Source organism: Aphis gossypii, chromosome 3 (assembly GCF_020184175.1).
Source record: "Aphis gossypii isolate Hap1 chromosome 3, ASM2018417v2, whole genome shotgun sequence".
Classification (NCBI taxonomy): Eukaryota; Metazoa; Arthropoda; class Insecta; order Hemiptera; family Aphididae; genus Aphis; species Aphis gossypii.
In genome coordinates, this window is record NC_065532.1 from 45,463,018 (window position 1) to 45,474,813 (window position 11,796).

The window sequence follows — 11,796 nt, forward strand, 5'->3', positions numbered from 1 at the left end:
TTATGAAAGAACCGTTGTTCAAAAGTTCACTTTAAAATCAATATTAATTTATATTTACAATACATAAAAAGCAAAATAGTTAGTACAGAAAATTGTTAACACCTTACTCAATGTTATTAAGATTAATAAGATTTATTAAATAATATTTTAAATTAATGAATTCTATTTTTTCTGAAAGGATAACAAGTTCATCTTGTTTGTTTAACTCATTATTTTATTTAACTAAAAAATGTTGAATTAAGTATTATCAATTTTTAAAGTTTTTTTGTGAACCTATGTAATAATTAAATCTTGTATAATAATTAATAACATAATATATAATAGTAGAAAATATTGATTTTAACTATAAAATTATGAAGATGAAACATATATGTTTGAACGTGCTAATCTTAGGAGTTATTGGTAAAATGTTAAAAAGTTTTTTTTATTTTAAATAAAATTCACAATTTGTATTTGTTTAACAAAATAAGCAAATGAGATGGTAATATTATTTTTATCTTTATTAAAAATAAACAATTATGTACACGAAAAAACAAATGAACAATGATGAGAAAAATCATTCAGTGATGAAACCCTTCAGAAGTTTGTTTACATCTGATTTAGTAATTTAGTAGGTCCTGGCACTTATTGAGATAACGTGATGAATTATCAAGAAGAGTGCATGATGGCATAATGCTAGGTGAGCTTGAAGGGTTAAGATTCTGTAAAAGTTTTAAGTCCAACCATAGATAATGAATTTTGGTTTGTTACTACTTACTATCAACAGTTAATAGAATTAGACTCGGTACATACCAGTATATTCAATCTCAATAAAAATGTAACAATTAAAATTTATTAATGTTTACATTTTCAAAGTAATTTACAAGTGTTTTATTCATTATTCAATGAGTATGTTTATCTACGACTACCTCTATCATATCTATCACTTTTGGTTCTATCGCCTCTATCACTTCTTTTATCTCTATCTTTTCTATAACTTCTTTTATTTTTGTCATCCTTTTCTCTTTTTTCATCTCTTTCTTTTCTATCATTTTTTCTATCTCCTTCATTTCTGTAGTTTTTTCTAGTTTTATCATAATCATCACGTCTTCTATCTTCATCTTTTTCAATTCTCCTATACTTGTTATAGGGTCCCCTATCTTCTTTTTCACTTTTTCGATATCGATTGTTTTTATCATCTTTTCTATAATGTTTTGATTCATGAGTTGACATTTTATCTTTACTGTAATTATTTCTAGAGTCAAAGCTATCTCTTTTCTTATTTCTGTTCTTAGAATATTTATCACTTATATTTTTTCCTTCATCATCCTTATCAGTGTATTTCACTCCTCGTCCTTTGCCTAACCATTTAATTTTTGATACACTTTGGCTGAAATCTACATGAATTCGACGATCGTCAATTAGCACATTGTCCATTTTTAGATAAGCATCTTCACATGATTTTTGATTATCAAATTCAACAAAAGCATATTGTAGAGAATTCCCGGACTTTTTATCTCTAATAACTTCACAACTGTAACAAAGTAATATATATATATGTATTAAATAGATATCAAAAAAGTGGTATTTATTTATTTTTATGTATTGTATACCATAAAATATTTAAAAATCTCTGTTAAAACTTTAAAAAATGTATTTAAATAAATAAAATTAGATAGTTTGAATACATAATAAACTAGCATAACACACAATGCATCAACGAATATAACTATTAAGTATTCAGATTAAAATAAGCTACTAAATATAGAATTTGGGTGGTACAAGCAGGAGACACTTGAAGAAAAAAATTATAGACATATTAAATAGAATGTTAGAAAGAAATCAGAAATAAAACATGCTTGTAAATTTTGAAAAAAACAAAATTGAGGAATTACTAGGCTGAAATATATTGTTAGTATACATCCATTTAATATTGAAATATTTAAAGCAAATTAATACTGTATAACTATTTTAGACTTAATACCTAGGTTTACTTCATTATAGTGTCTATTGAAAAAAAGTATTTATCATTGAATTAAATTTCTTAAAGATTGTTTTTACTGGATAAACAGATTTCTGTATCAAAAATAAATCGAACAAGGATACTATTTCTCAATATTTCATTTAAACTATTGGCAAATTAAAAAATTATAATTTAAATAAAATAATTTACCTAACAATTTTACCAAATCTGCTAAATATTATTTGTAAATCATCATCACTAGTGACCGGATTTAGTTTACACACAAATAAAACATTTTCAGGAGGTGCGATATCAGCAGAAGGTAAATCACCAACTATTTCAAGAATAGTAGCACGAGCTAAAGCTTCCTTTTCTAGTCGTTTTTCTTCTAATTCTTCAATGTCTATATCTTCAGTGATGTCTTCATCTGCTCCAATTCTATCGCTCTGAAAAAATATATAAGTTCATATTTAAAACTTAAATATACTTATATAAAAATGTATTTACCTGGAGTACTTCTAATGGTGGTTCAGGAGATTGACATGGTACAATTAAACCATCAGGATCAGAATATGGATCTTCCAAGATGACTGTATGTGTTATTCTATCATAAGAAAATTAAGAAATATATATTTTAATTAAATATAAATTAAAATTAAAAAGCATTTGGATCATGATACTGTTAGAGAAATAATAAGTTAAAATTAATAACATAACATTTTTTCAATATTAAATAGAATAAGGTATTAATTTAAAAATAATATTATTATTATCTTCTTTTTTAAAGTAAATTCAGCAGTAAATTTAGTTAAGGGTTTAATTTTTGAAAAAATATGTATTGTATTATTATAATTTATAAAAATTATCATCAGTAAAAAAACATATATATTATGATACACTAATGTATTTTGTTATAATTTAAAGTAAGTCTTTAATACAGTACAGGTAAATATCTTACTATCCTTCTTCAAATATAACGTATATATTAATAAAATGTTCAAACCTTATATCCTGATATGGTCGATGAGTAGCATCACAAATCGTTTCATTCAATTTTAATAATACATCATGACCTTCAGCTATTTCCCCAAAAACAATATGTTCATCTAATGAACAAGTTGTATCCTCACCTAAAGTTATAAAGAATTGGGATCCAATTCTATAAAATAAAATAAATTACCAAAACAGTTAACTAAATAAACAATTTTTATAATGTTCAACTTACAAATTATCACCACAATTGACCATTGAAACAAGTCCAGGTCTATCATGTTTGATTTTTGGTTTTTTTTCTCCTTCATAGTACCTTGCGTCTTCACCGGATAAAATTCTAAATTAAATTAAAATACAATTAAAATGTTAAATATAAATAACATAATGAAAGCTTTTTTATTTACCCATATACAGATTGTCCTCCAGATCCACTACCTGTGGGATCACCCGTTTGAGCCACAAAATTTGATTGTACATGATGAAAGAGACAAAAGTTGTAATATTTTAACTTACATAGCTTCAGAAAGTTTTTGCAAGCTGGAATGGTTAAAATTTAAAAATTATATACTTTATAACAAAACTTAAATTTTACATTTCAAATAAATATGAAGGTAATTTAAAAAGAAAATAATAAACAAAATATTAGAAGGATATTAGGCATAAGTTAAATTGTTATTCTAGAAAAAGGTGATTAAAAAATAGGCAGTATAACCAGTATAATAGTATATTCTTTAATAAATCCAAAAAATGTACTAAATTTTATTCATTTATCGTTTGGTGTATAGAGTACAACTACTGGCCAGACGAGTCAGTAGTAGATGAAATGAAGAAAACATAAATTTACTTAAAAGAATACGAGTAGATACTTACAATGAGGTCTTTCTTTTGTAAATAAATCTATTGTTAAATCCCCAATAGTAGTTTCAAGAACAACAGACATGGTTTAAATATATGATAGTATTTTCCTGAAAATTGATTTAAATTTTCAAAATTAGAGTATTACACCGAGCAGAAGTAAAGAGCCCGGCATAACTTGCCGTACTTTATCACAGTTTTATATTATGTTTGTTTTTTATTATTTACATTTTCTGCGTCCCCGCGGTTAGATAGTATGGTAACAGTGTGGTCATATAAACAATATTATGATGCTATGATATTATGATTCCGAACCATTATAAAAAAAGTAATCATTTTACAATGATTTACCTATTGATTTTATGAAATATGAATATTCAATATTAAAATTTAAAGATATTATCTTTAATCGTGACTTGTACCTACCTATACAAATGTTTTTCTAGTTTCAACTTTAGGGGTGGATTTTGGTAGAAAATTAGTTTAAAATGGTATACTTTAAATCATAGACTTATAATTATAAGTCTATGTTTTAAATAGGTTGAAATAGAAAATTCTCAGTATTTTTCAAAATAATCAGGAAAAATAAAAAAATTACATAAAATAAAAAGTGTAATTTTTATGATAAACGGTTTTGATATTTCTATTTGTTTTTTTGTTGAAACTCAAAAAATAATAACCGTAAATACGTGAAATTTTCACGAAATGTTTATGTTACTATTTTTTAATTATGATACAATTTTTAATATTTTTATACTTTTTCGGTCATTTAACATTCTTGATTTTCTTGTCTATAAATGGCAACAATTTGATAATACAAGAGTTCATACATATCGCTGTCATCACTCATACACCTATTGAAATATATTGAAAAAATAATGACAATATACTTTTATAAATACCTATTATAATTGTTTAGTTTTTATTATTATTGCTTTTTGAAAAATTTAAAAAAAACATCTAAGGATTCAAAAATATAGAATTTGGGTGATAAAATTGCGTAATACAAGCAGGAGACATTTGAAGAAATAAATAGTAGACATTTTAGATTAAATGCTAGAAAGAAATCAAAAATAAACATACTTGTAAATTTTGGTACTTTTCTGTTATCCCTACTACCGATCGATGCCGCGACTATCGCGACTCTCAATACCTAGATTTATTCCTAACAATGTTTTTATTATTAATATTAATATTTTTATATGTGTATATGTGTAACTACTTTACTTAATACTGAAAAAATTAGTCTGAATTATATAATTAACCTGCTATTGTTATTTTTGTAACACTAATAAATTGAAATTGATGGAAATATTAAATTTTTTTTATTTATTGCTTATAATTTAGATGTCCAAAACATTCAAAATATATAATTCCAAATTATTAGGTTGTTATTGAAAAAAACTATTGTCAAACAAAAATAAACAGTTAACTTATACAAACTTAAATACTTAAAAAATAAAGATAATTGAAATCATTGCCCTAGTGGTTTAAATTAGTAAAATTATATTCATACTTAGTACTTACTATTCCTTTCAACCATAAAGCCGATTTCCTCATGTGAATTTTTAGTATTGATTATTGAAATTTTTAATTAATATTAATAATAAAAACAAATTGTTAGGAATAAATCTAGGTATTGAGAGTCGCGATAGTCGCGGCATCGATCGGTAGTAGGGATAACAGAAAAGTAGGTACCTAAATTTTTTACAAAACAAAATTGAGGGATTACTAGGCTGAAATGTATGAATCCGTTTAACATCGAAACATTTAAAGCAAGTTAATACTGTATTACACTATTACTATTTTAGACTTAATATCTAGGTTTACTTCTTTATAGTGTCTATTGACAAAAAAAGTATTTATTATCGAGATAAATTATTGTTATTACCGAATAAACAAATTTCTGGATCAAAAATAAATTGGATAAAGATATTATTTCTCAATATTTCATCTAAACTATGACATCGTAGATATGATACGTTTTTAAATCACGGAGATGGATATTTGTAACTTTAAATGTTTGTGTTCGTTTAAAAAAAAATTGCATTGTAATAAAATCTTAAAAATTTTCTCTAGATAAGTACCTATCTACTTAAATATTTATAATATTCAATCAACAATGTATTTATTTCATTAACTTCTTGATAATTATTTATCGTTTTAATACCTATATTAATAATATATATTTGTGTATTAAAAAAAAAACTTGTTTTCATATTAATAATAATGAATAATGATATATAAATAATATTATATCAGGTAATTCCTAATAGGTAATAAGTATATTATTGATTATTGAGATACCTGTATCAGAAAAATAAATAATATTATGTTAAAATCCCTTTAACACATGCTTAGGCAATTATTATTTATTATTATTATAATTATAATGTACTATTGCGGTTATCGCCTTATCAGAAATGAACGGCAACGAGCGAACTTCAAAAACATAACATCAGTAATCTGTAATCTGTACCTGTTCTGTGGTTGTAGTGTTACAGTTAATAGATAGTAGTTACATAACACTAAATAGTAAATAGTAAACAGTATAATAAGTGACAAGTGTGTAGGTACTGATTTATACTTGTTAAACGTCTAGCACGATTTAAGATATCTTTAAACGTGGAGTTTAGTTAGGTATTCTTTAGGTAAAATGATTTTTAAATTTTAAATCAACCAATATTATTGAGGATATACACTCAATGCTAATATTAAAAATTAAAAAATACAATTAAAAATATTTTGTTAATTTTAATAGGTACCTATTCAATAATTGAAGACCAATCCAACTTTTTTTGATTAATAGTAGGTAATAACAAACAACTCAAATTTTTATTAAAAGTATATGAAATTGTAAATCTAACTGTCCAACACCCATTACATGTAACAACTGGTTTATTTATTGATTGCCATTTTATAATGGTTGTAATTTCTTGTATTACTGATGTATTAACATTTGGTCCATGTGTCCATTATAATTATATATGTTAATATTCTATAGAACATGTCAGAAGTCCCAAAAAGTGAAGAACCATTGTCTGCGACCATTGCTCGTCACTACGATAATGGAGAAAATAATTTATCAGCACGAAATGAATCTCGTATTTTGTATTTACGCAATTTTAACAATTGGGTAAAATCAACTCTTATCCGTAAGATGCTTTTTTTTTAAATTTATTGTGCTTTTTATTATTTATTCTTATTATTTTTTAGAGGAAGCAGTAATAATGCTTAGAAACAGTAGAATTCACGATGGAAAAATGCATGTATTAGACTTTGCTTGTGGTAAAGGTGGCGATTTAAATAAATGGAGAAATTCAAGTTGTATGGAGCATCTCGTGGCTGTAGATATATCTCCTGGATCAATAACAAATTGTCATTCCAGATATGAAGAGATGAAAAGGAGAAATAAATACTTATTTGATGCTCAATTTATTGTCGCAGATTGCACTAGAGTAATTTATGTTTTATTTTCACCAATTTAGTGACATTAAATACTAATTTTTTTTTATCTATTTTTAAATAAAACATTTTTAGGTAAATATAAATACATTATTTAAAGATCCATCTATGAAATTACATTTGGTAAGTTGTCAATTTGCATTTCACTATTGTTTTGAAAGTTTACAACAAGCGGAATGCATGCTAAAAAATGTGTCAGAAAATTTGGTGAGTGGTGGAATATTTATAGGTACTATACCTAATGCCAGAGAAATTGTGTAAGTAACATTAATTTAAAATAGTTAGTTTTTATTTTACATACTGATCGAACCCATTATAATAAGATAATTCTATATCAATGTATATATATGTATATATTCAGTGGTGGTTATAAGGGGAGAGCGGAATTGCCTTCCCCCCTTGGGATTAGATTTTTTATTTATCAAGACAGGCCAACTTGTATAGACTTTTGATCAACCTTTGAGTTTTATAGGTTGTTACAGTCAACAAAAAAAAAAAAAGGTTATTAAAGACTGTTAAAATATTTCAAAATTTGTATAAAAAATCACCTTGGATACTATAGGTATTTTGTGATCAATAAAATTAATACTGTCGAAAGCGTTAAGCCTATGGTAAACATTAATTGAAAGATGGGTATTTTAAGGCAGATCAAAATGATAGAAAGGATGTTTAATTTGACAAGAAGTATTATCCAGCATTAGAACACTGGGAAAAAAATTTTGAGAAGAGGCTAAAGATTGAATTATAATTAGATATATCATTCAGTTATATAATGTTATTGGATACAGAAGAATAAATAGTTTTTACGAACACAAGTCCAAAATAAATGAGGATTACATTATAAGGAAAATTAAGTGTAGATCAAAAGTTACAGCAATAATCTTTTGAATAAAACATAAATTGGGCACTAAAATAAATGATATTCAGATAGCAACTGAATGGGTTTGAATATTGTGTATGAGCGTAATGAATATTTGATTATATGTGAACCATGATGGGACAATAGTCTGGCGACTAAATATTATAAGAACAAAAGAATAGATTGAGTAGTGAAGAATATCTAAAGAAAAAGTCATAGCACTGTTAACATATATATTACATTACATGCTTATGTTGATAGTCAACTTTTCTACCATATATATTAATAACTAATTTAATTCACGATTATTTATATGATATTAATTTGTATTTGATTAATTTAGGAGACGTCAAAAAGAATGTGGTAAAAAACAATTTGGTAACAGTATCTATAATATTGAGTTTATGTGCGATATTGACAAACCATTTCCATTATTTGGTGCAAAATATAATTTTCATTTAGAAGGAGTTGTCGACTGCCCAGAGTTCCTAGTTTACTTTCCTGTTTTGGAAAAGTCAGTTTATTTGTATAATCTTTAACTATTTAATTTATTACAATTATTTATGAAATAGGTTAGCTAAAAGTTATGGATTGGAACTAAAAATGAAAATGACATTTGCCGAATACTTTGAAAAACGATCAAATTTAGATGCAAATCTCTTGAACCGTTTAACAGCTTTAGAGGTATTTAATTATAAAATTAATATTTATATTTTATAACTAATATACAATGATTCATAATATAACTTTGGTCATTAAATCATGACTTTAGTAATTATAATTTGGACTCAAGCTGATAGTGTATTATTTTGATATTGGTGTTTAAAACTATTTTATTTATATTTATTTTTTATCATCATTTACTTTACTTTATAAAAGTAAAATAATATGATTTACAATAAAATTTAAAAAATCATTGCCTTAAAAAATTTACTTATTTCAAACTAAAAAGTTACAAACATAAAAATGTAAATTTTTTACAACACTGAGTTACTGAATTAAATACAATTGTTTAATCTTCAATAATTTTAAAGTGTTTTTAGTGATTTTATAGTGCTTGAATTCAACATTAACTTTTTGATATTTTTCTCTTTTAGTTCATATTATTTTTATCCAATACATTTTTTTATTACGATACGTAGTATTTGTTTAACATTTTTACTTATGTTAATTCACAAAGAAAAATGAGAATTTTGTTGTAATATTTTTGTTTTAAACACTTAATTACTATTTGAAAATAAAAATTTAGATTATTAACCACATTAGTTATTTTCTATTATACATTTATACATGCTATGTAATTATAAAGATAAAAAAAAAAATTTTGTATTCTAAAAATAAAACTCTATACTTAGTTCTATCCTCCACGGAAAGGAACTGAACTCATGGGAATAGAAGATGAAGATTATGACAAAGCCAAACAGTTTTTAAAAGAAAATAAACTAGAGAGTGTTGGAACACTATCAAAATCTGAATGGGAAGTTGCAAGTAAGATTTATATAGTTATATTATATTAGTAATTAAAATGCAAATAAATTATATTTGATTTTTAACAATTCTTTTTTCAGCTCTGTATATGGTGTTTATGTTCCAAAAAATGTAGCCTAGTTAATTGAAGATCTAATTTGAATTAAATTGAAATAATTTACTAAATATTGATTATATAATTTATTTATGTATATATTTTTTTATATAAAATAAATAAACAATATGAATAGTTATATGAAATTGTATTCCTTTTTATGTACGTACTAATTACTTTTTTTTTCTTTAAGTTTTCTGTTGGGATTGGGTTTCATTTTTTTCATTTTTAATCCATGGTATCTCAATAAAGGCGCTTTATACGTTTTTGTTTTCCGTTCCACAGATTCACCTGTATCCTCAATGACTGTAGGTTTAGTGTCGATACTAAATAAATCAGTAGATTTTGGTATTTCAAATAGTACTTCTTCATGTTCAAAAGGTTGTTCTTCTTCAACTACCATTTTTGCAATAGGTATAAATGATAAATCATTTAATGTGTGAATATTTGATGTTCCTCCTGGTACAAAAGCTTTTCCTTCTCGGGGCTTCTTAAGTAAATAATTTTCAATATTAACATTTAATCCTACAGGTTTTTCTTTAGATTTCAATTCCCTTATATTGATTTGTTTAATATTTGGATTTTTAAATGTATTTGACAGTTGAATAATAGTTTGATAGAGATTATATAAAGGACTTGCTGGTTTATTCAATATATCATTCTTCAATCCTAACACTGCAGAAGAAAAACCTATAAAACGTTTTGTAATTGAACGCATATCTGGAAGAATTAGAACTGGTATTTTTTTTGCTGAAGTCATAAAAAGCAAATGCTTAGCAATCATACAGTTTGCCACATCTTCTGCTATCAAACAACAAGTTATTTGATCTTTTTCAATACATCTACTAACTTCATTGATACCCATTTTTAAAACTGATCTGCAAGTACAGGAATACATATTTATAAATATTTATTATTAGGTTTTAATAAAAAAAAACCTCGAAAAAAACATAATTTATGATTATATAGTAATAAATAATAATCTTACCTTTGTGCTTTTAATTCAGGACTTATATGTTGTTTATGTGCAATGGAAAGATTTTTAATTTGACATTTTCGTACATCCAAAGGTAATTTCTTTAAAGTAAACCAATCTACTTTTAACTTACCATTTTCTTTAGATATACTTCTAAAAATAAAATAAAAATATAAATAAACTATTAAAGTAAATTGGATTAACATTAGATGTATAGTATGATTAGGTTTAATACAATTTATTTATCAGTAAATTAAACAATATCATTTAAAAGCATGTACGCATAATAACTAATTAATTACTAGGTCAAGATTTATAAAAATATTTTTTGATTAGACAAGTGCTTTAAAGTGAATATTTTGAAAAAAATAACATGTTAAATTTATAGATGTTAAAGCTCAATTTGTTTAGTTAATACCAAAAAGTATGTTAGGTTTGATACTTACTTTTCCATCTCATCAACTAGTAATTGAGATTTTTCTAAATCTAAAATTGGCCTATAAAATAAAGAATATTTTATGATTAAAACAATTTTATACCCATGGATAGTTTTACTGATGAATAATCAAATAAAATAATCATTGCAAAATAGACAGTGCAAAGAACTCAAATCATTAGTAAGAAAGTGAGTATATTATGTTATTTAGACCGTTTTCATTTCTATATAAATATTAGCAAATACTACCAAAATTTTTCATAAGGATCTGTAACGACACATCTGGGCCTTAGATTTTTTTTTACAATTCCCTTCTGTTTCATATTCATTTCTCTTAATGTCGTCATATTTTCAAATGTCGTGTACTAATAATATTCTAAATTTAATGAAAATTATAAAAGTACACGTCAGTTTTAAATTCAAATGCACGCTAGACTAAAAGATAAAACTTAAAAAAAAAAAGACAAAATACAAAAAACTTAAAATTATATACAGTAATTTCTAAAATTACATTTAAACATTAAAATTTACAAATAGTCGTCGAAGCCGGGAGAACGGTATCATTCAGGTCATCATTAATCGGGATTCGGGGCTAGTACAACTTTATTAATATAATATTTATGTTATAAATGATAATATGCATTATGCAGTCGATTATAATCACAAACTGCCGCCGGTATTAGGTATG

At 24.6% G+C, this 11,796-nt stretch overlaps 3 protein-coding genes across 9 annotated transcripts; 1 reads left to right on the top strand and 2 right to left on the bottom strand.

The window, feature by feature from the left end:
* Positions 1–476: 476 nt before the first annotated feature.
* Positions 477–3,994, bottom strand: LOC114124569 (peptidyl-prolyl cis-trans isomerase sig-7). The gene is made up of 7 exons (XM_027987861.2): positions 3,806–3,994; positions 3,340–3,472; positions 3,168–3,272; positions 2,946–3,101; positions 2,450–2,546; positions 2,153–2,388; positions 477–1,513 (listed from the first exon to the last, which is right to left on the bottom strand). The coding sequence occupies exons 1-7, from the start codon at positions 3,873–3,875 to the stop codon at positions 895–897; spliced, it is 1,416 nt and encodes a 471-aa protein (XP_027843662.2). The 5' UTR covers positions 3,876–3,994; the 3' UTR covers positions 477–894.
* Positions 3,995–6,237: 2,243 nt separating this feature from the next.
* On the top strand, positions 6,238–9,831 carry LOC114124545 (mRNA cap guanine-N7 methyltransferase). Of its 4 annotated transcripts, none has more exons than XM_027987834.2 (9): positions 6,238–6,441; positions 6,552–6,598; positions 6,795–6,945; positions 7,007–7,248; positions 7,331–7,512; positions 8,458–8,628; positions 8,687–8,798; positions 9,470–9,602; positions 9,683–9,831. In XM_027987834.2, the coding sequence occupies exons 3-9, from the start codon at positions 6,798–6,800 to the stop codon at positions 9,715–9,717; spliced, it is 1,023 nt and encodes a 340-aa protein (XP_027843635.1). In that variant the 5' UTR covers positions 6,238–6,441; positions 6,552–6,598; positions 6,795–6,797; the 3' UTR covers positions 9,718–9,831. The 4 variants fall into 4 exon arrangements, with proteins under 4 accessions (XP_027843635.1, XP_050058657.1, XP_050058656.1 ...); XM_050202699.1 differs by having other exon boundaries at positions 6,239–6,441; positions 6,552–6,602; XM_050202700.1 differs by lacking the exon at positions 6,552–6,598.
* LOC114124546 (uncharacterized) lies at positions 9,770–11,779 on the bottom strand. Of its 4 annotated transcripts, none has more exons than XM_050202703.1 (5): positions 11,640–11,779; positions 11,358–11,484; positions 11,119–11,169; positions 10,685–10,825; positions 9,770–10,574 (listed from the first exon to the last, which is right to left on the bottom strand). In XM_050202703.1, the coding sequence occupies exons 2-5, from the start codon at positions 11,453–11,455 to the stop codon at positions 9,866–9,868; spliced, it is 999 nt and encodes a 332-aa protein (XP_050058660.1). In that variant the 5' UTR covers positions 11,456–11,484; positions 11,640–11,779; the 3' UTR covers positions 9,770–9,865. The 4 variants fall into 4 exon arrangements, with proteins under 4 accessions (XP_050058660.1, XP_027843636.1, XP_050058659.1 ...); XM_027987835.2 differs by having other exon boundaries at positions 11,620–11,733; XM_050202702.1 differs by having other exon boundaries at positions 11,358–11,738.
* Positions 11,780–11,796: the final 17 nt, after the last annotated feature.

Excerpts from the sequence above, each read along its gene's own strand:
- LOC114124569 (XM_027987861.2), bottom strand. The coding sequence starts at position 3,875 with ATGTCTGTTGTTCTTGAAACTACTATTGGGGATTTAACAATAGATTTA. Across the intron at positions 3,102-3,167 it reads GTCAATTGTGGTGATAATTT|AATTGGATCCCAATTCTTTA; the intron begins GTAAGTTGAACA and ends TTTATTTTATAG. Across the intron at positions 2,389-2,449 it reads CACCATTAGAAGTACTCCAG|AGCGATAGAATTGGAGCAGA; the intron begins GTAAATACATTT and ends ATATTTTTTCAG.
- LOC114124545 (XM_027987834.2), top strand. The coding sequence starts at position 6,798 with ATGTCAGAAGTCCCAAAAAGTGAAGAACCATTGTCTGCGACCATTGCT. Across the intron at positions 8,629-8,686 it reads TACTTTCCTGTTTTGGAAAA|GTTAGCTAAAAGTTATGGAT; the intron begins GTCAGTTTATTT and ends TTTATGAAATAG. Across the intron at positions 9,603-9,682 it reads ATCTGAATGGGAAGTTGCAA|CTCTGTATATGGTGTTTATG; the intron begins GTAAGATTTATA and ends TTCTTTTTTCAG.
- LOC114124546 (XM_050202703.1), bottom strand. The coding sequence starts at position 11,455 with ATGACGACATTAAGAGAAATGAATATGAAACAGAAGGGAATTGTAAAA. Across the intron at positions 11,170-11,357 it reads GATCCTTATGAAAAATTTTG|GCCAATTTTAGATTTAGAAA; the intron begins GTAGTATTTGCT and ends TTTATTTTATAG. Across the intron at positions 10,826-11,118 it reads CTAGTTGATGAGATGGAAAA|AAGTATATCTAAAGAAAATG; the intron begins GTAAGTATCAAA and ends TTTTATTTTTAG.